The sequence below is a fragment of the Lolium perenne genome, chromosome 7 (assembly GCF_019359855.2).
Source record: "Lolium perenne isolate Kyuss_39 chromosome 7, Kyuss_2.0, whole genome shotgun sequence".
Classification (NCBI taxonomy): Eukaryota; Viridiplantae; Streptophyta; class Magnoliopsida; order Poales; family Poaceae; genus Lolium; species Lolium perenne.
Genome location: NC_067250.2, coordinates 58,624,224 through 58,652,045, shown reverse-complemented (window position 1 = coordinate 58,652,045; position 27,822 = coordinate 58,624,224). Strand labels below are relative to the sequence as shown.

The window sequence follows — 27,822 nt, the reverse complement described above, 5'->3', positions numbered from 1 at the left end:
CGCCGGGTCCAGGAGGATCTTCTTGGTGTGGTCGGCCGGCTGGAAGTGAGTCGTCCCAGCCGGGTTGCCTGCAGCCGGCATGTCTGTCTGCGCGGCTTTGGCGAGGGCAACGGCGTCGTGGATGAGCTGCTTCTCGGTGGCGATGACCAGCGTCTGGGCCATCTTGGAGCTCTGCGTGGCGCAGTCCATGGAGCGGCGATAGTCGCCGGCTACGGTGATGACCCCCTTGGGGCGGGGCAGCTTCATCTTCGTGTACCCATAGTGGGGCACCGCCATGAACTTGGTCAGGGCCGGCCTGCCCAGGAGCGCGTGGTAGGGACTCACGAGGTCCACCACCTCGAACTCGATTCTTTCGGTGCGGAAGTGATCCGGCTGCCCGAACATCACCTCCAGCGTGATCCGGCCGATCGGCTGGCAGCAATGGCCTGGCACGATGCCGTGGAAGACGGTGGGGGTGGGGCGCAACTCGGCCTCCTGGATGCCCAGCTTGCGGGCGGTGTCGCGGTAGAGGATGTTGATGCTGCTGCCGCCGTCGATGAGGACGCGCGAAAACGCACGCTGCGCCGGGTTGTGCCGATGGTGGGGTCGAGGACCATGGCGTAGCTGCCCGGCTTCGGCAGGACAGCCGGTGTGTCACGGCGATCGAAAGTGATGGCCTGCTCTGACCAGTTTAGGTACTGGGGGACCGGCGGTATGACCGCGTTGACCTCGAGGGAACGGCGCTCTTGGCTCGTCCTGTCCTCGGGCTCGGAGGTGAAGATGATGTAGGTGGCGTCTTCGGCCAGATATCGGCCGCCATGGTGCACTTGGTTAGCCTCGTGGTGCTCGAGGTTGGCGTTCTCTGCGCCGGCTTGGCCACCCGGCCCGCCGGCTGGTGGAGGCGGGGGTGGAGGCGGTAGAGGTTCACCGCTTGTCAGCCGCTTCATGAAGTGGCAGTCGCGGGTGGTGTGGTTGGAGGGGTTCTTGCCGCTGTGGTACTTGCACGGCGAGTCGAGCATTTGCTCAAAGGTGTACTTCGGCTTCCACTGCCGGTCTTGCTTCTGGCGGCGGCTGCCGCCTGCCGCGTTGTCTGCCACGGCGGCTACGTGGGCGGAGCCGTACCGGCGGTCCGGCTGGTCGCTGTGACGCTTGCCGCGGTAGTTGTCCCGCCGGCTGCCATGCGAACCGCCCTCGGCCGGCTTGTGCTCAGCCGGCCTGTTGTTGTCCCGCCTTGCTGGAGCCGGTGAAATATCAGCCGGCGCCTTGCCGGCTTCCTCTGCCCGGCGCGTACTTGTCGGCGATGGCCATCAAGGCGGCCATCGACTTGGGGTCACTGCGGCGCAACTTGTGCCACAGCATGGTGTTGGGCCGACAGCCTCCCATGAAGAAGCTGATGGCCTGGATCTCGTGCACGCCCTCGCAGGAGTTGCGCATCTCGCACCAACGCGTCAGGTACGCGCGATCCGTCTCGTCGGGGCCCTGCTTGCACATCTCGAGCTGCTGGGGGCGACCCGGCCGGCGATAGGTGCCGGTGAAGTTGCTGATGAAGGCCGCTTCGAAGTCGAGCCAGCCGTTTATGCTGCCGGCTGGCAGGTTGTTGAGCCATGTGCGGGCGGAGCCGACCAGCATCAGGGGGGAGTAGCGCACGGCCCAGCGCTTGTTGCCTTTGGCGATGCCGACTGCGGTGGAGTAGTCCTGCAGCCAGTCCTCCGGCTTGGCGGTGCCGTCGTACTTGGGGGTGTCACGGGGGAGCGTGAAGCCTTCGAGTGTGGGCTCGTTGGCGATGCGGGGCCCGAAGCACTTTGGGCCGGCTGGAGCTTCTTCTTCCGCAATGCGGGATTCGACCAGCCGGTCGAGGCGATCTCGGGCGTCGGCGGGCTCGATGCGCGGGCCCAGCCGGGAGTGTGCCGGCTGGCGCGCGCCGCTTGCTTCTGGAGCCGCTCGGTGATGACGGCGGGGCTCGGAGTCTTGCTCCTGGTTCCGGCTTGGAGGGGGCCGGCTGCGGCTGCTGCCGCTCGGCTGCTGGCTTGGCCGGCCCGAGCTGTGCGTGGCCCGGGAATCATGGCGCCGGCTTGGTGCTGGGGAGGAGGACTCGGCCGTGTCCCTGGCGCCTTCCCTGTCGTTGCCTGCAGCTCCACGAGCGTGAGAAGCTCTGGGGGCATTGACATACCTGGGGTCGGCGATCTGCCTGTTGGCTGCGTTAAGCAGCTCAGTCACCCGCCTGGTCTGACGGCGTAACTCTTCGCCTTCAAGGCGGTTCAGCTCTTCCGCGGCGGCTTCTGCCGCGCGCATGTTCTTGTCGGGCGTGTTGTAGACGGGGAGCTCCATGGACGGAGCCGGCGAAGGAGCGCCGTCGCGGGCGATCTCAGCGCCAAGGTCGCGGCCCCTGCGGCGGATATGGCCGGCTCGGCTTGGCTCGTCGCCGCCTGGAGTGAGGCCGTGGGCGCGGTTGTACTCGCGCTGGGTGATCTCCATCTGGCGCTTAGCAGCAGCCAGTTCTTCGGTTTGCTTGAGGAGGAGCTGGCGGTGCGCCTCCAAGTCCGCCTCGACGGCGGTGGGATCTCCGCCAGGCGTGAGCGGGGTGCTCAGTTTTGCCCGGACTGCATCCAGCCGGGACAGTGGTGGTGGCGCTTTCGGGCCCGAGCCGGAGGCGTTGGGGTCGATGTTGCGCTCCAAGCCGGGGCCGCGGGTGCGCGGGTTCTTCTCGGGGAGCTCCTCGCCAGCCATCATGACTTGCACGACGGCGGGGCTGGCGGGAGCGCTGCTGCCGGCTCGCGGAGGAGGGCTAGCGCAGCGCAGCACCTGCCGCGGGTAGCGCGGCGGTGCGACGGTGGCGACGTAAACGTCGAAGCCGCCGAAGGAGATGACGCTGCCGCCGGCTGGGAAGGGCCGGTCAGCGAAGCAGCCAGCGTTGTCGCTGACGCAGTTGAGGGAGCCGAATCTCCAGATCAAGCCTGAAGCGACTCGCTCGCCGGTGGTGATGGTGAGGCCCGTCCGGATGAAGACACCGGCCGAGGATGCTGAAGGCCCCACGGTGGGCGCCAAATGTCGTGGTATCGTCACGGCATATGCCATAGGGTGGCTAATCGAAGTGGTTCCTGAGGGATCTCACGGCGGTATCCGGAAGCGGGTATGGGCACGAGCGACACGGCGACGTACCCAGGTTCGAGGCCCTCCGGTGGAGGTAAAACCTCTACTCCTGCTATGAGTGTATATGATGATCACACAGTACAGTGGTGCTCCTAGAGCTGTGTCCGGCTGGCCCTGGGAGGCTAAGGAAGACGATGGTCTCTCTCACGGGGGCAGCTCGCAGGTAGGTGAAAGCAATAAATGATCGATCCCCTGCACGAGAGGGGGTAGTGCGGCTTATATAGGCACCGGCACTTTACATATAAGACCCTATAGTTTACTGGCCGGCTGGGCCGGCTTCGGCTTCCGCTCCTTCCCGAGGCGGTGACGTCAGGAGTGGTTGAGGCATCGTGGCCTGTCCCATCCGGCTGCCACGGTCAGCGGTATGGAGGAGGTGTCCCTGTCGCCGTCAGCCACTGTAGCTGCGCACGGATCGTCGTAAGCCCTGACGGCCTGTCCATCGCGCGGCACTATTGCTCCACAGTGCCCCGCGCTTTACGGAAGATGGAGTCAGCGTGGACTTTAGGAACCCGGATCACCAACCCGGTTCCTTCCAGTGCAAGACTCGCCAGCCTCGAGTCGGTCTGAGGTGCAAACCCCAGTCGGATATGGCTTGTAGAAGCCGGCCCAGCTACAGCATTGGTGGCCGTAGCCAGGCCGACTAGGACCTAGAGCCAGCCGGCTTCCGGACCAGCCGGCCACGGCGCCAGCCGGCTGCTCCTCAGCCGGCCTTTGCCGCGAGCCGGCCAGCGGCCAGCCGGCTGCTCCGCGTCCATTGCCCTATCCGGGGTCTTCCCCCCGACAGTCCATCACATCATTCATCCAATGACATGACTCCATTATCAATTGACATGACCATGATCAGGAAACCTTGATCATCTATTAATTAATGGACTAGTTTACTAGGGATATGATTTTCTTTACATACTACACATGTATTAATGTTTCCGCTTAATATAGTTATAGCATGACGTAAAACTTATTTACGAACATAAAACATATGATAATAAAACATCTTTATTATTTGACTCTAGGGCACATATCCAACAACCGGGTGCTCTCTGGTAGATTTTTAGTTCCTTCCAACTTCGTTCCCTAATCTCATGATTAATTACAGATGAGAGGCCCTCAACCACTAGGATAAATAAATATAGCAATATGGATCACCATGTCTTAATCCTCTAGTTGGGGAGAAATATTCTAGCCTGAGCCATTCAGTCTGGCAACATATCCTACATAAGTGACCGCGGATATTGTCCACTGAATCCATTTTGCAGCAAAACAATTCTTCTCATAGCTCCTTCAAGGCAGATCCAGTCGACTCGACCATAAGCCTTGGTAAGGCCAAGTTTATATGCACAAAACTTTTCAACACTGTTACTATTGTTCTGCATTGCCAAACTACATTTAAAACCTATTACTGCATTGTCTATTATCATCCTGCCTGGAATAAAAGCATTTTGGGTTGGTGATATGGTCTCATCCAAAAATAGGTCTTAGTGTATTGTCCATGCATTTGGAAATGACTTCGTAGATTACGTAGGAAAGGTTGATGGGTATGTCATCTTTTAGGCTTGTTGCTTCTTTCAATTTTGAGATTAGCACAACTGCAATATCGTTTATAACATTATGCATAGTCCCTGTTCGGAAGAAATCTTTTACAACACAGGTGATTTCTTCCTTGATAAGGGCCCAGTTTCTTTGGAAAAATTGAGCAGGGTATCTTCCTGGTCCAAGGGACTTCACCGGGCAAATCTTGCATTTGTAGCAGTCTCAATCTTGCATTGGATATGCTTCAGGATACAGTATGGATCAACCGTATTGTCTCTGTTGTATAGATCTTTCAACAAATCTTTGGTCATCTCCCTCATCAGCCAACTATGTAATATTATTCTTCTTGGATCTCCAGCTTGAATTTTTTGTAAAAATAACTTTTGTTTTGGTCCCTTGATTTAAACCAGTCTACTCACGATTGTTGCTTCCACATTATCTCTTCCTTTGCTAGTAATTCATCCATTTGTTCAGAGATTCTCTTCGATACTCATCTCTATATTAGCTCAAGGGCACAAGCCTTTTTTCTCAATTTCTCTAGTTTTCTTGGGATAGAACCTATGGTTCTTTTACTCCAGTTGTGCAGAGTGTCCATCACCCCATCTAGCTAGTTACATATGTTTTCAAAATTTTGGGATGTTTTTTACCCTTCTAGGCCCCCTCTATTTTCTATTCTAAAGAGATTTCCGTGTCCCACTATGCTTCATATCTCCTGCATGGACTAGGTGATTTTGATACCAGGTGTGATTCGAAGTTGTTGCAGAGAGGGCAGTGATCAGATCTTTGGCTTACCAAATGTTCCACTCTATAGTCTTCAAAGAAGTTCATCTAGTCTGGCCAAGCAACCACTAGGTCCAGCCTAACTCGAACATTACGGTCACCCTTTTGTTTATTATAAAAGGTCCAAGGTACTCCATAAAATCTGTGATCTTGGAGATCGCAGTGAGAAAGGACATCTCGGAACTTCAGCATATGTTTTTCATTCCATTTTTTGGGAGAAATGTTCTCCCTGCCATAAAGCTTCATTGAAATATCACTTGCTAATGTCGTATTTCTGAAGCTTAGTGTGCATCTTGTTCAGCAATCGTATCAGGTTCCACGGGGCCAACTCGCCACATCTTCACGAGAAACAAGACGCGAGAGAAGTTACATTTCATTTTGAAAACTGAACATATAAACCAAGCATACATAGTCACCGCTGTATATGGAACATCTGCATGTTGAAATATTGGTCCCTAATCCTATGACCCATATTAGATTTCAGAAATTTCTATAAATCTCAAAGCCCAAGTGTGATAGCTCATGGGAGATGCAGCTCAAGTTGGCGGTAGCTCATCTAAGGCATGACAAGAGGTGAGGAGCTATGTTTAGTCTCATATGGGTAAGTTGAGAGGAAGTTAGACCACCTTATAAGGTAGGATATTCAACCACTTAGTACCAAGTGATTGAGAAGAGGAGTGGTACACGAGCACTCTTTCTCTTCCTCCACTGCTCACCGTGTCACCACCGTAGTATACTCAATCCCGCTAGCCGGCATGCACCGGCGAATGTGTGTCTGTCTGCCTCTGACTATAGACAAACAGGAATAGTTGTTTTTAACATCCTTTAGCACGTATGAGTGTATGACAGAGTACATATTTCAATTCTTTATAGCTATAAATTTTGCTTCAAGTGAGTTTTTTTTATTCCATCTTGAAAGCATAATTACATAAAATAAATAGTAAAACGGCAAAATGTTTCAGCAGTTTAACAAACAATGGTCTTGTAATTTCTAGATTGAAGGGCTAGATTTTAGAATGTCTTTAGAGTGCATATCTTATAGCATGCCTTATGCCCATAAGTTACTTCCAAAGCTATACATTTGCCTCCATCTTCTCTCATAATGTTGCTATATGCTCAAAACAGATATAAATCTTACAAAGAAGTAAAGGTATGGTTTGATCTCTTTTTGACTCATTTCAGTTCAAATTTACTTGGGATATTGTGGATTTCGTGGCATTACTGTGTCTGCAAAAACATTGATGTACGGTCCATGCCACTCATGTGACTGCGGCTCCATTCCCTTCCATATTACACAAAAGTAGCTGCTGCTTTGTGTACTTGTTTTGTTTCTGTAAGTATATAAGAAACTTCACTATAGTGGCAAGAGAACATTTTGTGCTTATTGAAGAGTAGTTTTCATTGCTATGATGCACCTTTTGCATCATTGAGTTAATCAATTTTTTTCACATGCCATATTTTCTTAATTTATGCATAATCAACTTCAAATTATTTTATGCGCCATTAATAATGTGATGGTACTGCTGAGAAGACTTCCTATTTCACATGCCTTCTTGTTATTGTGGTTAACATATTTGGTCACAGTGATTGGTGTGTGTTATGCGGGATGCTACTGTCTTTGATTCCCTAGTGTATGCTGGAACTGCCTGACAACACTACTTTTTTGTGGTGTGAATAAAGTTAAACTTTATCATCTCATCAAGTAACGAGTGTTGTTTGCTTGAGCCGTCCATGGGTGCTTGACACATGTTCAATCAATATTATGTTTTCAGTGACATGAGAAGTATATTCAGAAATATGAATATTTTCTCTTTTGTCTATGTGTATTAAGATATGGAGTTTATTCTGTATGTATCATATACATAATTGACTTCTCTCGAAATATTAAAATTGTAGTTTGGCATGGCTATTTGGAAATTTTCTCAACCTTTCCTTAGGGGTGGAATTTCGGTGTAATGTTTGTAGTGTTAACCTGGCCCTTCTGAATATAATTAGAGACATTATTTTTAGTGTTATATCTTAGCCTAGGGAAGTTGTACGGAGTAACTTATTTTTCAGAAGCTTATCACCAAAGAATTACTAGGTTAAACATACTTGGTCTAGAGTGATTTGAGCATGGGTGACCGACCGGAAAATTAATCCTAGATGCGCACGGGTGTTACATTAGATTTCGTTTCCACTCAGAAAATGCATATTTCTCAAAACAAATAAGCCACATAAAAAATCGTTGTAATCTAAGTCACTGTATCATTCTTCCGAAAATATAAACATTTCCAAATGTTTATACACCATCCTCGGCGCGGCCACTAGCATTTGTATGGTCTCGTATGTTGATCAATGCCAAATGGCAATAGTTGAATCGTTGCCAAAAGTTTCATTAGATTATAATTCACAGTGTTGCGAGTGCTGTACTCTCTCTCTATCCTACACGTCGTTAATTAATCTACAACCAGCTAAAGGCATTCTTTTAATGGCAGCAGCGACGAATCTACCTTTATTATTGTAGCACAATTATTTCAGTCACTACCGAAATCACTGAATTTTAATGAATTTCGGTGATTTTAGTTTTCTTTGGGACAGAGGGCCAAACTTTTCTCTTCTAATTCAATAAAATGTTTTAAAAATAAATAGTTTTCAAAATTTTATTTGAAACCATGTGTATTACTGAAATTAGTGAAATGTTATGATTGAAACGTATCTATTTCGGTGTCAAGGAAATAACTTAAATTCACACTGAAAATGATTTCCGTGCTGCAGAGGCAGGCATTCACACTCAATTTCAAAGATCCTCTCTTGCTCCACTCGTTTTCGTAAACGCCCAAGATAGAAAACCGAAGGAGGCGATCCTTGTTCCCCTATCCACCGCCGGCGGGATCGTGGGTTCTTCTCCCGCCCATCTGCTCCGGCGACTGGTGTGGAGGGAAACCCCGATTCTGTTAAGTCCAATCTGTAGATAAGGCGGGAGTAGTGTGGAGGTCGGCGCTGATCTTGACGATGACGACAACGACACATCCAATAATGGTGTCCGGGCTCCAGTCTCGTCTCGAGAAGGCTCTCAGCAGCGTCGAGGAGCCGATGGGTTGTGTATCCCGTCGTCCTTTCTGGCCAGTGGGTTTAGGTCTTCGGCAAGTGGTTGTGGTCCTGGACTGCGCCATTGTTGTGCGAGGGAAGATGCTGGACCAAGATCTGGGTAGATGGCCCGACAACGGCAGATTTGGTGCTCGACCTCGGCGATGTCGATGGATGACACTATTTTCTGGGATTCAAGGAGGATGGGGATGATCCCCGGCCGACGCGCCACATCGACAAAGACCTCGCCTACGGTAGGCCTCTTCATTTGCTCACAAAGCCCCTTCAAGGTGATGGTTCTCCTTCGTCTCCAGCGGCAGTTGCGGTGGTGATGGCAGTTGCAGAAAAAATTGTACGAACTCCACTATAATTTTTTTCTAATGGAGTTGTTTTTTTGTTTAGATCTGTGGAAACAGCGTTTGCTCTCGATCGTTTTGATCGATTCCGCGTTTGTATGTTGCACTTGTACTATGTCTTGTGAATAATGATGAAATGCGGTAATCTTCAAAAAAAAACATTCACACTCAATAAACTATCGGTGACAGTGGTCTGTATAATTGTTGGTCTGAGTAATAACCTCATTCCAAACCCCTATTAAGCCCACTCGCCATCCACACTTATCGAGCACACTCCCACTCCCTCCTCGGCAGTCTCCTGCGAGCTGCTCTCCTCCGCGCTTAGCTGCGTCCGTCGTAAGCGTCCAACCATGTCGTGGTCTCTTGCAGCAGCAGCAGCTCTCCCGATCCTCTCGCTGCTAGTCGCGTGCGCGCGCGGCGCCGACGACTACACGGCGTTCGTGTACGCCGGGTGCTCGCAGGCGCGGTACGACGCCGGGACCCAGTACGCGGCGGACGTGGGCACCGTGCTCTCGGCCCTCAGCGACAGCGCCGGCTCCAGCACCTATGCGACCTACAAACCCCCGTCCGGCGCCGCCACCGGCCTGGTCGGCCTCTACCAGTGCCGCTCCGACCTCCCGGCCGCCGTCTGCGGCGTGTGCGTGAAGGCGTCCGTCTCCAAGCTCTCCTCCCTCTGCAACTCGGCCGTCGGCGGCGCGGTGCAGCTGCGCGCGTGCTTCCTCCGCTACGGGAACGACTCGTTCGTCGGGAAGCAGGACACGACGGTGCTGTTCAAGAAGTGCGGCGGCGAGAGCGACGGCGCAGACGCCGGCGTCGCGGCGCTGCGCGATGGGGCGCTCGGCGCGCTCCCGGCCGCGTCGTCCCCGGCCGGCGAGGGCTCGTTCCGTGCCGGGGCGTCCGGGTACGTGCAGGCCATGTCGCAGTGCGTGGGAGACCTCGATGACAAGGCGTGCACAGACTGCGTCTCCGCCGCGGCCGGGCAGCTCAAGGTCGGCTGCAACAACGCCCCCGCCGGAGAGGTCTACCTTGGCAAGTGCTACGCGCGCTTCTGGTCAAATGCAGGCACCGGCGGCGCCCCCGGTGGAGGTGGCAGTGGCGTCATCGGCGGCAACGGAGGCATCGTGGGTGACGGCGGCGGCGCCGTCCCAGGCACAGGCGGATATGGGTTCGTGCCTCGTACGTACAACGACGTCCAAGGTAAGCATCCTGCATGCCACCATTGGCAACTTGCTATGCAAATTTTAGATAGCTGTTGGTGATTGCACCGCGTGTATGTACCTTCCCGGACATCACGTCGGCACGGATACAGAAGAAATGACGTTGATTTCGAGAGCCTTGCAGATCACAACCCCTTACTTGTTACGGAAATCTGAGTATATTTGTTGGATCTTGCATCCAGAAGTGGTCCATTATTCAGATCTACGCGTAGGATACAATTATGCCCTCTTTTGAGAGAGGCGTACGTACGATTAATGTGTACTAAAAGAATTTAAGATCGCCCATTTAGGCCATTACCGAAATTAGATCCAAGTAATCAAATGCTCGCAGGGTACAACACCTTGTGTCTTTGTCATCACACATGATGGCTGCACTGCACACACTATTGTTATTTACAAAAGGTGTATTATCTTTTCTTCAGGTTTAAGTTACCTGTTAACCGGCACTAAGATTCAGGGATAATATATATTCCCTCGGTCCACGAATAAGTAAGTTATACTTTTTAACATTAACTAAATTTATAGAAAAGAGTATTAGCATAACGAACATCAGTTGGAAATGGTGTCATAAATGATGTCACTTTTCTCTGTAAAATTGTTCAAATTTTAATAAGTCTGACTTAGGATAAAAATTAGAAGTACTCTTATTTACTGATAGAGGGAGTAGAAGCTTGCATAGATAAAAATTTAGAATTACACTTATTCAATTTGACAAGCTAGCCGACCAAATAGCTCCTTAGACTCTCAGAGCTAATGTAACACTGTGTAACATGGTCAAGGAGTTGCCTACACAGTTCGATGATCCAAAACTTGATTATTGCTGGTTTACTGTCACCACCTGATGTGAGAGCAAACACTGTTGAAATTTAGGATTCCAATGTACCTGCAGCCAGAATCTACACCAGAAATTTAGGCATGGCTAATGCCTAGGGCATCAATGATTAGGGGTGCCTGGTAGAACGTTCCATCATTTCTTTTTTCCTGATATGCAAATTGATCTTTCTTACCCTACAGCATTACAGTGTGTAAACTAGTTAACAAATACAAGTAGACAGTTCCACCTAACTAGTGGTTTGAATTCTCTAATGCATGCACACATGCATATTAGATGCGGTACTTAAGAAATGGCCAGCAAATTATGATGGGTTGAAACTGTAGCAAAGGCAGTATCAAAAGAGACCATGCAAAAGAACTTTTTGCCACACATATTATAAATCTGAACTTTTAGAAAGACTTTCATGTGGATTCACTTTCATTTTGTCACCAAGCTTTGCTCTGAACCAGCACATCACAAAGTGTGGATTCAAAATGATCCTGGTTCTGCCTTTGTATCTTCCGTATATCTATGGTACCCACAGTGCCTAGAGTACTCCACATCCTTTTTCTGCTTTGCGCACGGTAGCTTTAAAACTTTTACTATGCAACTTTGCAAGCTACAAGTATATAGTACTGTTAGCAGCATCGGATCAAATACATGGCATACATGGAGTGAAAGATTTTAAAATCCACATGTTGTTCTATTATGTTCATCAGATGGATCTGAGAAGAATATTGCCATCATCATCGGCGTTGTGGCGGCTATCGCCATCGTGGTTGTCTTCGCAGTCTTTCTCAGAAGATCTCGCGCAGCCAATGGTAAGATTCAGAGTTGAACCGATGATAGTGGAGTAATCCTATAATGTTCATGGCATATTCATGAATCCACTTCTTTTATTGATGTGCACTATGTATATGCAGGCAAAATCTAAGGCTAGGGGTTCGATGGTCACCAACTAAGCTCAGATTGGAATTGGATCGGTTGGTGACTTTTGGTTTCGGCGTTGCTTTGTATCTCTCGTGCTCGACTTTTCATCTTTTAGGGTCTCTTTTGTCGTGTCATCATAGGGCCAAAAAAACAAAGAGAACCCATGCTGCGATGACTGAAGGTGCAGGGTTGTCACTGTGCCGAAGTAGGGAGCCAAAGATTCCACTTGCATGCTAGCCACTAAGGAAAATATTACGCAAACAATATGAAGATATATATTTGTTTAAGTGACCTTTTTATATATGATTCATGTACATGTCATTGTTGTAGTGTTTAAATGTCACTGCGTTTGGTTGGTGTCATGGGCTCATATAAAATGTTTGTTAATTTCTCGGACGTAATTAATTACTACAATCTTGTGTTCTGCCTTTAGATATGTAAACATAGTTGGTGAGTACGTAATGCGGTTGTGGAACTGAATGATTTCGATCAGCTTTTGTGAGTGGCAAGGGGTCTCATCATGAGGCGTTCACGAAAATTAGTTAAACTAGAGAATACCCCGCGCTTTGCGGCGAAAAATTCAGCATGATAGGTGAACAAACAAAACAAAGAAGATGAGCATGAATATTGAGTGGCACTCTGCGACACACATGTGTCTGTAATACGAATTTGCTCAAGTCAAATGTCACAAACTGAAACAATCCTCTAATTGATTTGAAGAGGATTACATCGAGCTCTCAAGAGTATTGTAGTGATTTTAGTTAGTAACAAATATGCTTTGAGAGTGACTACAAATGTCACTTATAATAAGAGAACAATCTTGAATTTTACTGTGGATAAGCTTCTTTCTAGTATAAAAAAAAGTCAGTGACAAATTCATTTGAGATATTTTACAGATAAAAGAAGCATCTTCCGATATCCATAAAAGTAAAGAAACAATTAAGCATTCTAAATCATGAAAAAGCAAAAGAACTAAGTTTAAGTATGAACGAAATTAAGCCGTTGAGAAAGAAAGATAGCTTTCAAGATAAAGACAAAAAACATCTGAATGCATGACAGATTTCTGTAACTAATTTTACAGAACAATCGCACAAATTAGAGTAGCTAGCAATGGCAATTGTTTGTCTCTCATAAGTCCACAGCATGTGGAATTTTACACCCTTATCTCTAAAATCATAGCTACAAAAAAATTCGGTGTATCATGTTCTCTATATTTTTTCCTTCTTGAGAATCACATGTCCATACGTTCAGCAGGAGAAAACCTACAGGAAAAAAACACATTCATTAGTTATTACACAAAGACAAAACTGAGTTGCATAATACTTGCGGCAGACCTAAAATCAGAATTTCCATAAACAGATGCGTGTTATTATACTTACACTGGAGAATGAACTTGGCATACCAATTGGATTTTTTTTTGCAGCCGCATACCTAGTTGCTTTGTAATTTAATTATAGCAAGATCAGACAATTAGAAACTTGAAAATAAATAACATCTGACCTGAGATTTTTACCCACTGCGTCGAGTGTACTTGTGTGCAAGCCTTTGTTAACTGATCAACTTGATATGCAGATTGGGTTGCCTATATGTTGACTGAAGCCAGACCATAATAAACGGACAGAAAGAAGTATGTAACAAATTGGGGTGGATCGATCAGCGATGGCATCAACAATATAACGCAGAGCAATAGGAGAAGCATCAACAACAGCAATGGCTTTGCGATTCGTTCAAATCGTCTGGCTCATGGCAAATTCAGAAAGTGACCGCTGCTGGTAGATGAGGAATGCCTAACCGTGGTGGAGATGAATAGAGCTCGATCGTAGCGTCCACGAGATGGAGGACACCGAAGGTTTGCACCCCTTTTTTGTTCGGCAGGTAGGCACTGGCACTAAAAACAGGATCAAACACAACACAAACACACGGGTTTTTTTTTTTACCCAGGTTCAGGGCGCAAGATGCGAAACCCCTACGTGTTGCTTGTCTGATCTTCTTGATGGATGAACAGCTTACACGGGGAGCTGAGACTCCCCCTTCCCTTGCCTCCAATACAGCTTTTTTCCTCTCCTTCCTTCAAGCCAAGGGATCCTATCATCACTGGTTCCTCTTTTTATATTACAAGGGAATGCTACAAACAGGAAATGTTTGCATGTGCCATAGGTGGTAGCCAACGAAGGCACCGGCAGGGAGGGCGGATCACCGCCCAAAGCCCATGTGGCATGGTCAGTGCTGAAGGGACACCATCGATCCGTCTTGTCGTTGATGGCTCCTAAGTGCAGGAAATCAATTGTAGTACTTTTCAATGAGAAAGGTTGTCGAACCCACGAGAAGCTGAAGGTATTTGTAGCGGTTTTGACAAAGCAAACAATAATAATAAAGCAGTAGTTTTGGTGTTTTGTTTGTATAGTTGCAATACAGTAAAATGTTCAAAGTAAATTGCAATATTGTTATCACCAGATTTTGGCCAAATCAGGAAGTGGGCCGTAAGAGAGATGGGCTTGGAAGATTACACGTGGAAGATCTCTGAAGCGGCCTTGCACGAAGAGTTTGGGCTAGATTGCCCGTGTATCTTTAATTATAGTAGATTGCATTTTAGATTGAAAGTTAGAGTTTGTATCGTGCACGGTGGGGATTGTTCCCACGTTAGAAAGTCCCCTGGACTATAAATATGTATCTAGGGTTTATGGAATAAACAACAACCAACGTTCAACCAACAAATCAATCTCGGCGCATCGCCAACTCCTTCGTCTCGAGGGTTTCTACCGGTAAGCAACATGCTGCCTAGATCGCATCTTGCGATCTAGGCAGCACAAGCTCCACGTTGTTCATGCGTTGCTCGTACTGAAGCCTTTTTGATGGCGAGCAACGTAGTTATCATAGATGTGTTAGGGTTAGCATAGTTCCTCGCGTAACATGCTATCGTAGTGCAACCCTTGCATGTCTAGCCGCCCTCACACCTATTTTAGGTGTGGGGGCGGCACCCCGCTTGATCATTATTTAGTAGATCCGATCCGTTACGGTTGCTCCTTGTTCATCAAGGATTAGTTTAATATCTGCAATAGTTAGGCCTTACAAGGGGCTGGAGGATCCAGCGGCACGTAGGGTGTCGTTCGCTAGTCCTAGACAGGATGTTCTGGGGATCAACCTCGTGTTGGTTTTTAGGCCTTGTCTAGGATCGGCTTATGATCACCGTGCGTGGCCACGAGGCCCAATCCTGAGTAGGATGATCCGATTATGCGGTGAAAACCCTAAATCGTCGTAGATCTCATTAGCTTTATCTTGATCAAGCAGGACCACCATATATTCGTGCACCTCGTACGAATCATGGGTGGATCGGCTCCTTGAGCCGATTCACAGGATAACCTGAGAGCCGATCGAGGCTCGTATTTAATGTTTACGTATATGCCATGCAGGAAACTAAGCGAGACATCTCCATCACCTTCCTGACCAGGTATAGGTCAGGTGGCACGCCCTTGCATCAGCATCGGACGTGTGTACCAGAAGGCTTTGCGGGCCGTCGCTCGGAGGGACCTCGGCCAGCCGCAGCCCTAGGTTGTTCCCGGCTCTACGGTGTTGCCCGTCGCTGCCCGCCGGTGGGTTTCGGACGTCAACACATTCTGGCACGCTCGAGAAGCCAGAAGATATCGTCGGCACGATCACGATGAGGAGGAACACGAGCGCCGTGCCAAAGGAGAATCAAGGGAGCAAGATGACAACGACAGGCACTGGGACTGCCCCTTCTTCAGACACTGCTGGGATTCAGGAATGAGCCGATTGCCCACAATCGGCAATTGCCCAGAATGCAACCAGAAGAAGAAGGAGGCAGCCAACGTGTCTGTGTTCAGGCGCTTAGGGCCTCTCCCGCCACAAAGCAAACGCGCTGAGTCCCCTCGGTGGGCAGATCTCGAGGATTCAGAAGACGAGGGACAAGAAGAAGAAGACAGGTACCACCGGCCAAGGTGGTGCCCTGATGGACTCAGCCGTTCACAAAAGCGCAGGGTTCAGCGATTGCGCGGCCTGGAGGAAGCCGAAAGGTTATACTTGCATACGCTAAGGAAGGCACGACCTGATCTGGCTGCGAAAGTTCAGCGAACCCTGGACGAAGAGGGTCGTCCACGGAAAATGGAGTGGCGCCCCAAGCAAAGGAAAGTCGATGATGAAACATCGGCTGGTACAAACATGGTGCTCGTCCTTCCGACGGAGCTTAGCGCTCCACGATTACACGGTGCACTCAAGGTGGACGACGGCAAGCACATCAACATGATAAAGTCAGAGGTTGGGTTGGTTTTATCCAGCCTGACTGAGTAGCAAGAACAAACTGATGAGCAAACGGAGCGAGGCTGATCCTTGTGATCGGCCCCAAAAAATTATGAAGGGACATTACAGAATCTTCAGTCAGCGCTTCAATCGATATGGAGGTCGATTCCCGCGATCGGCCAAAATTATCTTAACCACATGTTCTGCTTGTGTTCAGCATCGAGCTACTGGGCAGCGGCCACGTCGGCGGATGAAAGTCAGCACGAATCCTTGCGGAGCCGACGTGCAAGTGCAGTGCCCTGGCTAACCACAAAAGCCGATATCTGCAGTCAGCTGGCAGATTCGGCTCGGGGGGCATATAGTCAGATGAACATGTGCAGGTAAACATGTGTAAACAGGTGTGCAGTGGAACATTGGGGGCCGATTAGGAAAAATCGGCCAGTAAAAAAAAAAAAATTCATAACATACAGCCGATGCGCAGCCATCGACTCTAGTACAGTTACACAAGACCAAGACCTACTGGCTATGTGCTCAAAGTTCACATCAACATCGACGTTCAGTGGAAGAAAGCTGATCAACGATCTGTGCATCCTCGCCGGTATTCTCGCCTTGATTAAGGCTCGGGGGGCAGCTAACTTGGTAGATGTTCTGTTTTGGGAGCCGATTGGAGTCGCATCGACTGACCCTGCATCGTGATCTTCTCTGAAAGCAGTTCAGGTGTTGCAAAGGAAAACTGCTAAAGCTACGGAGAGGAACTGGAAAAGGAGGCCGTCGGCTTTACAGGTTTTGGACCGTCCTGTCGCTGCAAGAAAAGGAAAGGGACTGGATTCTCAAAATAGCCGATGAGTAGTCATCGGCTAAGGGATTGCGAAAAATTATGGTCAGATATCAAATCGCAGCCTGAATTTGAGAAGGGCTTGACTGACGGGCTAATCGAATGTAAGTCCGGCTTCACGGGCGTCCAAAAGAAAAGGAATCCGATACGTTGCTATCGGTCTTAGCATGACAGGCGGAAGGAATGAAATTGGGTTAATTGAAAGAACAATTTTCATTAATTCAAAGGAGCGGCTTTACAAGAAAGAGCCGATGGCTCTCAAAAGAAGGATCTAGCGCCTAGTGCACTGCTACTACTAGTCCTACTCTACTAGTCGTCGCTGTCCTCATCATCACCGTCGTCGATGTCGTCGGCGCTGCTCCCAGGAAGCTCCTCGTCGCTGCTGCCCCAGCCTTTGGCCGGAGCTTCGTCTTCCTCGTCATCATCATCATCCTCGCTGTCCGCCCAGGAACGGAAGCGCTTGGTCGGCGGATACCCAATGGAGGAGGAGGATTCATCCTCCTCCTTTTCCTCCTCGTCATCATCATCGTCCTCACTGTCCGCCCAAGCACGGAATCGCTTGGCCGGCAGAAGCTTAGCGGGGGAAGGGGGGCGCCCTCCTCTTTTCCTTCCTCTTCCTCTACTTCTTCCCCCTTCCCGTCGAGGGAGGTGGGTTTCGCCCAAGGATGGAGGTCGTCTTCACTTTCGCTTATCAGCTCCCCATCGATGAGGAACTTGAGGTCCTCTTCCCCATCGGTCAGAGGCAGGTCGTCCACTAGCGCGTGGTCGGAGTTCCACTCCGGCTCGCTCGAAGAGAAGGACTGGAGGGAGAGGCCGGAGGAGACAGAGGAAGAGGAAGGCATCGCTACAGAGGAAGAGGGTTTTTTGGTGCCGATGGCTGGAACAGAGGAAGGGGATGAAGTGGGCTAATCAATCGGCACGGTTAAATAATGAGGGGCCTGGTGGAAATTTAATGCCATTGCAGTTTCCGAGGAAGTGATGCCAAAGCTATCGAATTTTGCAGAGAAGCTGGAAAGACAGGGCATCATGATGAAGAATACTGCGACAGGTCTGCTCTACCACGACATGACCCTTCGAAGGAAAAACAGAGTGGTTTTGAAATTATCATTGCCAAAACCAGGGGGCATGTGTTATCACCAGATTTTGGCCAAATCAGGAAGTGGGCCGTAAGAGAGATGGGCTTGGAAGATTACACGTGGAAGATCTCTGAAGCGGCCTTGCACGAAGAGTTTGGGCTAGATTGCCCGTGTATCTTTAATTATAGTAGATTGCATTTTAGATTGAAAGTTAGAGTTTGTATCGTGCACGGTGGGGATTGTTCCCACGTTAGAAAGTCCCCTGGACTATAAATATGTATCTAGGGTTTATGGAATAAACAACAACCAACGTTCAACCAACAAATCAATCTCGGCGCATCGCCAACTCCTTCGTCTCGAGGGTTTCTACCGGTAAGCAACATGCTGCCTAGATCGCATCTTGCGATCTAGGCAGCACAAGCTCCACGTTGTTCATGCGTTGCTCGTACTGAAGCCTTTTTGATGGCGAGCAACGTAGTTATCATAGATGTGTTAGGGTTAGCATAGTTCCTCGCGTAACATGCTATCGTAGTGCAACCCTTGCATGTCTAGCCGCCCTCACACCTATTTTAGGTGTGGGGGCGGCACCCCGCTTGATCATTATTTAGTAGGTCCGATCCGTTACGGTTGCTCCTTGTTCATCAAGGATTAGTTTAATATCTGCAATAGTTAGGCCTTACAAGGGGCTGGAGGATCCAGCGGCACGTAGGGTGTCGTTCGCTAGTCCTAGACAGGATGTTCCGGGGATCAACCTCGTGTTGGTTTTTAGGCCTTGTCTAGGATCGGCTTATGATCACCGTGCGTGGCCGCGAGGCCCAATCCTGAGTAGGATGATCCGATTATGCGGTGAAAACCCTAAATCGTCGTAGATCTCATTAGCTTTATCTTGATCAAGCAGGACCACCATATATTCGTGCACCTCGTACGAATCATGGGTGGATCGGCTCCTTGAGCCGATTCACAGGATAACCTGAGAGCCGATCGAGGCTCGTATTTAATGTTTACGTGTATGCCATGCAGGAAACTAAGCGAGGCATCTCCATCACCTTCCTGACCAGGTATAGGTCAGGTGGCACGCCCTTGCATCAGCATCGGACGTGTGTACCAGAAGGCTTTGCGGGCCGTCGCTCGGAGGGACCTCGGCCAGCCGCAGCCCTAGGTTGTTCCCGGCTCTACGGTGTTGCCCGTCGCTGCCCGCCGGTGGGTTTCGGACGTCAACAAATATGTAAATGCCCTCGATGAGAGAAAGCACAATCCTCTATGCAGCAAGAGGACAAGCTCAAGTGTGTGTGTGTGCGCTTATATGAGACAAATGTTCCCAAGGGCGGCATGTATTTACTAGCATCAGAGTTCTACACAACATGGTAAATATTTTATCAAGTTTCATTCAATTAGGGACGGAGCTTAAATTTGGTGCAGCCATAAATATGAGTAAGTGCACCCTTATGTTGGTTCCTAGAGCCATTTTCATGAGCAAGTATAGGAATCATTAAGACATAAATGTTCCACCATAGCAATAAGATCACTGGTCCCCGACATAAACCCCTCTAATGCAACTCATAGTATTGGAAAACACTTTCCGTCATTTCGTCCTTCCAACACAAATTCATTACATTAAAGTGAAGCCCTATGAGCCGATATAGGTGAAGTAATATGCAGTCGACATTCGCATAAAACCATTGCTGGCGTGTAGTTGACACACGTCTGTTGGGAACCCCAAGAGGAAGGTGTGATGCGTACAGCTGCAAGTTTTCCCTCAGTAAGAAACCAAGGTTATCGAACCAGTAGGAGTCAAGGAACACGTGAAGGTTGTCGGTGGCGGAGTGTAGTGCGGCGCAACACCAGGGATTCCGGCGCCAACGTGGAACCTGCACAACACAATCACAATACTTTGCCCCAACTTAACAGTGAGGTTGTCAATCTCACCGGCTTGCTGTAAACAAAGGATTAAATGTATAGTGTGGAAGATGATGTTTGTTTGCGAAGAACAGTAAAGAACAGAGTTTGCAGTAGATTGTATTTCAGATGTAAAGAATGGACCAGGGTCCACAGTTCACTAGTGGTATCTCTCCCATAAGATAAATAGCATGTTGGGTGAACAAATTACAGTTGGGCAATTGACAAATAGAGAAGGCATAACAATGCACATACATATCACGATGACTACTATGAGATTTAATCAGGGCATTACGACAAAGTACATAGACCGCTATCCAGCATGCATCTATGCCTAAAAAGTCCACCTTCAAGTTATCATCCGAACCCCTTCCAGTATTAAGTTGCAAACAATAGACAATTGCATTAAGTATTGTGCGTAATGTAATCAACACAAATATCCTTAGACAAAGCATTGATGTTTTATCCCTAGTGGCAACAGCACATCCACAACCTTAGAACTTTCTGTCACTGTCCCAGATTCAATGGAGGCATGAACCCACTATCGAGCATAAATACTCCCTCTTGGAGTCACAAGTATCAATTTGGCCAGAGCCTCTACTAGCAACGGAGAGCATGCAAGAACATAAACAACACATATATGATAGATTGATAATCAACTTGACATAGTATTCCATATTCATCGGATCCCAACAAACACAACATGTAGCATTACAAATAGACGATCTTGATCATGATAGGCAGCTCACAAGATCTAACATGATAGCACAATGAGGAGAAGACAACCATCTAGCTACTGCTATGGACCCATAGTCCAGGGGTGAACTACTCACACATCAATCCGGAGGCGATCATGGTGATGAAGAGTCCTCCGGGAGATGATTCCCCTCTCCGGCAGGGTGCCGGAGGCGATCTCCTGAATCCCCCGAGATGGGATTGGCGGCGGCGGCGTCTCTGGAAGGTTTTCCGTATCGTGGCTCTCGGTACTGGGGTTTTCGCGACGATGGCTTTAAGTAGGCGGAAGGGCAGGGTTGGAGGCGGCGCGAGGGGCCCACACCATAGGGCGGCGCGGGCCCACCCAGGCCGCGCGGCCCTATGGTGGCAGCGCCTCGTCGCCCCACTTCGTAATCCCTTCGGTCTTCTGGAAGCTTCGTGGAAAAATAAGACCCTGGGCGTTGATTTTGTCCAATTCCGAGAATATTTCCTTTGTACGATTTCTGAAACCAAAAACAGCAGAAAACAGCAACTGGCTCTTCGGCATCTCGTCAATAGGTTAGTGCCGGAAAATGCATAATAATGACATAAAGTGTGTATAAAACATGTGTGTATCATCATAAAAGTAGCATGGAACATAAGAAATTATAGATACGTTTGAGACGTATCAAGCATCCCCAAGCTTAGTTCCTACTCGCCCTCGAGTAGGTAAACGATGACAAGGATAATTTCTGAAGTGACATGCTATCATAATCTTGATCAATACTATTATAAAGCATATGAGATGAATGCAGCGATTCGAAGCAATGGTAAAGACAATGAATAAACAACTGAATCATATAGCAAAGACTTTTCATGAATAGTACTTTCAAGACAAGTACCAATAAGACTTGCATAAGAGTTAACTCATAAAGCAATAAATTCTTAGTAGAAAACTTTGAAGCAACACAAAGGAAGATATAAGTTTCAGCAGTTGCTTTCAACTTCAACATGTTTATCTCATGGATAATTGTCAACACAAAGTAATATAACAAGTGCAATAGGTAAACATGTACTCCCTCCGATCCTAAAAAAGTGTCCAACAGTTGGTACAATTACTTTTTATAATTAAATCCTTCTAAAACAAAGCATATTGCCGTCGTTCCTGCCGGAGTCTACGCCGCGCGCATGCGTGCGCCCCTTGCCGCGATGCCCCCGCGTGAGTCTGCCCAGGTCAGACTTCAAAGTGTGCCCATGGCCCCATTCTCCACGCGCGGAGCCAGCTACGGTGTCCCTTTCCTGATCAGTGCATTTGGTGGAGTGCGGGTTGAGACCAAATAATTTTCGAGGTTGTTTTTGCTAAATGTACCATCAGACATTTTTTTAGGATCGGAGGGAGTAAGAATCAATGCACACAGTTCACACAAGTATTTGCTTCTAAGATAGAAAGAAGTAGGTAAACTGACTCAACATAAAGTAAAAGAATGGCCCTTCGCAGAGGGAAGCATGGATTACTATTTTTGTGCTAGAGCTTTTCATTTTGAAAACATAGAAACAATTTTGTCAACGGTAGTAATAAATCATATGTGTTATGTATAAGACATCCTATAAGTTGCAAGCCTCATGCATAGATTTACCAATAGTGCTCGCACCTTGTCCTAATTAGCTTGGATTTACATGGATTATCATTGCATAACATATGTTTCAACCAAGTGTCACAAAGGGGTACCTCTATGTCGCCTGTACAAAGGTCTAAGGAGAAAGATCGCATTTGATTTCTCGTTTTTGATTATTCTCAACTTAGACATCCATACCGGGACAACATAGACAACAGATAATGGACTCCTCTTTAATGCATAAGCATTCAACAACAGAAAATATTCTCATAAGAGATTGAGGATTGATTGTCCAAATTGAAACTTCCACCATGATTCATGGCTTTAGTTAGCGGCCCAATGTTCTTCTCTAACAATATGCATACTCAAACCATTTGATCATGATAAATCACCCTTACTTCAGACAAGACGAACATGCATAGCAACTCACATGATATTCAACAAAGGTGTATTAGTTGGTGGCGTCCCCAGAAACATGGTTACCGCTCAACAAGCAACTTATAAGAAATAAGATACATAGTGAATTGATCGTAGCGAACAAGAGGGGGGGGGGGGTGAATGGCGCTACGGCAAGTTTTAGTCTTTTTCAATTTTTAGGCAACGGAAGGTAAAGGTGTGAACTTTAGCAATAGGGGTGATCCTACAATGAATATCGGACAAGTGCAACAAGTAAAGGAATCAACAAGATAACGAGAGTAAGGAGCGAGACAACCGGGGGGCGGGAGGCGAGTCGAGGTTTGTTTCCCGCAGTTCCTTCCACTAAAGGAAGTACGTCTGCGTTGAGGAGGTACTAGTCTCACACAAGAGACTAGGCGGCCACACCACGAAGGAAGGCCTCACCCTCTTCCTCGAGAGAGCTCCACGAAGGTGCTCTCCCTCTTCCACTAAGGCACCGGTCGAGGCGGTGATTCCTTCACAAGGTTGGGGTGAGCTCCACACACAAGGATGCTCCCAACACCCTATGGATCTAGTACATCACCAAGCTAGACTCCATAGCTGCACATCTCCAATGCTCCACCATAGGAACCCATCACCAATGCTCCACCAAAGGAACTCTTCCAATGCTCCACCAAAGGAACTCTTCTCCAATGCCCCACTAAGGAACCCTACCACCAAGATCCACTAAGGAATAGCTAGTATTGGTGAAATCTCTCTTGGTAGAACTATAGATCGGGGTCTCCTCCACCCTTCCTCAAAGTTTGGGCAAGATTGGTTGGATGGGGAGGGAGATCCTCAAGAATTAAGCTCAGCAACAATGGAGGAGAGAGAAGGAGAAGAGATAAAAACGTGTTGGGGAAGAAGGGGCCCTTAAATATGCTCCTCCAAATCCAACCGTTATGTCCAGATTTGGCCTAAGCGGTACTACCGCTTCTGGGAAGCGGTACTACCGCTCTGAGTTCGAAAACCTCCCAGATCTGGTCAAAGGACGCAGAGCGGTACTACCGTACGAGGTACCGCTTGAGGTACCGCAATAGGGTCCAAACCTTACTGGATCCAAAGCGGTACCAGAGCGGTACCAGGGTGGTACGACCGTAACTCGGTTACGGTACCTAAGCGGTACCGTGAGCGGTACTACCGCTCGTGAGCGGTACTACCGCCCCAGGTACTGCAGGGGTACCGCAGCGTGTTCTGGGAGACGAAATCAGCGCAGACTCAGAGCGGTACCGAAGGCGGTACCTATAGGGGTAGCGGTACTATCGCTACAGGTACCGGTAGTACCGGCCTGGCTAAATCTGGTTTTCTTCCCTTTTTCTCTACAACCATGTTACCTCGTTAAACACACACAAAACCAGAAAACCTATCAACTACGCTTCAGTCTTCCGATCTTGACGCGTCTGGCGAGGTCACTGATGTCTACGGGTGCTTCTATTCTTGTAGACAGTGTTGGGCCTCCAAGAACAGAGGTTTGTAGAACAGCAGCAAGTTTCCCTTAAGTGGATCACCCAAGGTTTATCGAACTCAGGGAGGAAGAGGTCAAAGATATCCCTCTCAAGCAACCCTGCAATCACGATACAAGAAGTCTCTTGTGTCCCCAACACACTTAATACACTTGTCAGATGTATAGGTGCACTAGTTCGGCGAAGAGATAGTGAAATACAAGTGGTATGAATGAATATGAGCAGTAGTAACGGCGCCAGAAAATAGCTTGCTGGCGTGCAGTTGATGGTAGTAATATTGCAGGAAGTAAAGATGCAGTAAAACAGTAAATAAGCGATGATTGCAGTATTTGGAAACAAGGCCTAGGGATCATACTTTCACTAGTGGACACTCTCAACATTGTAATCATAAAGGAATATAAATAAGCACTTCACTATGCTATTCTGAATTACTCTCTGGCAAGATAACGAACACTAATTCATCATGTAGGCAAACCTTAAAGATGTATTCCCAAGTACTAATAAACACCCCACGCTGTCACTGTGAGCATTCATAGGAGGTACTAACACACCACAATTTTCATAGAGACATCCAACTCAAATCATAACTCAGTGAATAAGTATTATGTGAAATATAGCCTAAGAGACCCACACGGTGCACACACTGTCACCTTTACACACGTGGGACAAAGAGTCTCCGGAGATCACATAAGTAAAATCCACTTGAATAGCATAACGACATCTATATTACAAGCTCATCATATGGATCTCAATCATGTAAGGCAGCTCATGAGATCATTATATTGAAGTACATGGAGAGAGAGATTAACCACATAGCTACCGGTACAGCCCTTAGCCTCGATGGAGAACTACTCCCTCCTCATGGGAGACAGCAGCGTTGATGAAGATGGCGGTGGTGTCGATGGAGATGCCTTCCGGGGGCACTTCCCCGTCCCGGCGGCGTGCCGGAACAGAGACTCCTGTCCCCCAAATCTTGGCTTCGCCATGGCGGCGGCTCTGAAGGTTTCTCGTACCGTGGCTTTTCCGTATCGAAGATTTAGGTCAGGGACCTTTAAATAGGCGAAGAGGCGGAGTCGGAAGGGTTACGGGGGCGCCACACAATAGGGGGGCGCCCCCCTCCCTTGGGCCGCGCCGCCCTACTGTCTGGTGGCCCTATGGCCCTGCTCTGGTCCCTCTCGGGTGTTCTGGAAGCTTCGTGGAATTCTAAGATGTTGGGCGTTGATTTCGTCCAATTCCGAGAATATTTTCTTACTAGGATTTCTGAAACCAAAAACAGCAGAAAATAGCAACTGGCTCTTCGGCATCTCGTCAATATGTTAGTTCCAGAAAATGCATAAATATGACATAAAGTGTGTATAAAACATGTAGGTATTGTCATAAAACAAGCATGGAACATAAGAAATTATCGATACGTTGGAGACGTATCAGTCACCGTGCTCTTGCAAATCTAACAATGATACTCAAGGCACACGGTGAGATGTCTCAAGTGTTGTCATCAAACACGCAAAACTTGGGGTTTAAAGTTTGCTCTTACAATCTCCCCCTTTTTGGTGTTTGATGACAACACAAGAGTTGGCAATAACATATGATATTATGATGAGATACTTTAGATTTGCAAAAACTTGACGAAGCTCCCCCTACACATGTGCATATCATGAATATGTATTTGAGTACAAATACACATGTTGTAGAGACATCACTCCCCCTCATTTTTACAAACCGAGCACGTATGCAACATAGATATACGACATGTTCAAATAGCACATGCACAAAATGGAGGCAACATAAGATGATACACAGAGATTTGGGTGAAGTTATCATACCATAGCCTTGAGAATACCCAAACTCACAATAAGATGCCTCCATAGGGTTGTTGATGTAGCCATAAGACAACATAAGCAACTAGAACCAAACGGCTACAAACAACAAAGGTCCCCATCCACCTATGAACTTCTCCCCCTTTGGCATCGGAACACCAAAAAGGAGGGTAACGAAACTAGAAGGATGGAGAAAAAGAACATACAACCAAGCTTGCAAAAATCACGAGAAAACAAGCTTGAAGGAGGTTCTTAAAAACAAGAAGAAGAAAGCAAAGAAGAAAGACAAAACAAGGTTACGAAGAACCGAAAAACCCTCAAAGAGGGGGTGTTGGTGGCCAAGCCACCGTGTAAGAGTATAGTAGTTGTGAGGTCGCGTAGATGTATCTAGGACTCACGGACTACAACTCAACATGAAGCTCATAAGTCACTTAATTGACAAATACCAAATGTTTTGGATTTCTTTATGCATTATGGGGGGAGTGATAGCTCAATGGATTTAAACCGCACTCCCCCTATGTCCGTGCGTGCCTTTCATCTAGATATAAAGGTTAGGAGTGGTATGTGCGCACGATGGTCAAGCAAAGTTCGATGGATCGATGATATTTAGCTCATGCCTCAACTCAATGAAACGCTTCTCATCCAAGGGCTTCGTGAAGATGTCCGCCAATTGCTCCTTGGTGCTAATGTAGGATAGTACAATATCTCCGCGAGCAATGTGATCCCGGATGAAGTGGTTCCTTATCTCAATATGCTTCGTCTTGCCATGAAGAACTGGATTGTAGGCGATCTTGATTGCGCTCTCATTGTCACACAAGAGAGGCACCTTGATATACTCGAGTCCATAATCCCGCAAGGTTTGCCTCATCCACAAGATTTGAGCACAACTACTTGCCGCGGCAATATACTCGGCTTCCGCGGTGGAGACGGAGACACAATTTTGCTTCTTCGAGGACCAACACACCAAAGATCTTCCAAGAAAGTGACATGCTCCGGAGGTAGACTTCCTATCAATCTTGTCGCCCGCCCAATCGGAGTCGGTGAAGCCAATCAAAGCAAAGTCCGTGTCCCTTGGATACCATAATCCGAAGTGTGGGGTATCAACTAAATATCGAAAGATCCTTTTGACCGCCACAAGGTGGCTTTCCTTCGGACTTGCTTGAAACTGTGCACACATACCAACGCTTAACATTATATCCGAGCGAGAGGCACAAAGGTAAAGAAGCGAACCTATCATCGAACGATAGAGCTTGGTATCCACCGCCTTGCCGGTCTTGTCAAGAGTGAGTTGACACTTGAGTTGCATTGGAGTTCCAATCCCCTTGGCATCCTTCATATCAAAGCGCTTGAGCATGTCTTGGAGGTACTTCGCTTGATTGATGAAGGTGCCTTGTCGCATTTGCTTGATCTCGAACCCAAGAAAGTACTTGAGTTCACCCATCATTGACATCTCAAACCAAAGTCCACGCCTTCGACTTGAGAATAGCCTTGTGCCACCAATCTTGCTTTGTTGCGGATGACCGTGCCACTTTCATCTTGCTTGTTCTTGAAGATCCACTTGGTGCCGATAACATTGCAGCAATGATCGGGTCGCTTCATGAGAGTCCATACATCATTCCTCTTGAAGTTGTTGAGTTTCTCTTGCATTGCATTCAACCAATCGGGATCGTTGAGAGCATCATCAACTTTGAGTGGTTCCACCCTAGAGACAAAGGCATGGTTCGCACAAAAGTTTGCAAGTTGCCTCCGAGTGGTGACATTTCTCTTTAGATCACCAATGATGTTTTGCAAGGAATGAGACTTGAGACGCAAGTGTCTTGTAGTGGGGTCTTCACGGCGAGTGTCGGCTAAAGGAGATGGTTCTTGTGAGTCCTCTTCGCCTTCATCATGGTTTAGGTCCTCGCCTTGACCT

At 48.0% G+C, this 27,822-nt stretch overlaps 1 protein-coding gene across 1 annotated transcript; it reads left to right on the top strand.

Moving 5' to 3' along the window:
* Positions 1-9,113: 9,113 nt before the first annotated feature.
* On the top strand, positions 9,114-12,221 carry LOC127317381 (plasmodesmata-located protein 6). Its single transcript, XM_051347941.2, has 3 exons — positions 9,114-10,061; positions 11,615-11,716; positions 11,819-12,221. The coding sequence occupies exons 1-3, from the start codon at positions 9,215-9,217 to the stop codon at positions 11,827-11,829; spliced, it is 960 nt and encodes a 319-aa protein (XP_051203901.1). The 5' UTR covers positions 9,114-9,214; the 3' UTR covers positions 11,830-12,221.
* Positions 12,222-27,822: the final 15,601 nt, after the last annotated feature.

What these genes read in the sequence shown, in the direction of transcription:
- LOC127317381 (XM_051347941.2), top strand. Translation starts at nt 9,215, where the DNA reads ATGTCGTGGTCTCTTGCAGCAGCAGCAGCTCTCCCGATCCTCTCGCTG. An exon ending in TACGTACAACGACGTCCAAG is followed by an intron (nt 10,062 to 11,614) that starts GTAAGCATCCTG and finishes TATGTTCATCAG; the next exon opens with ATGGATCTGAGAAGAATATT.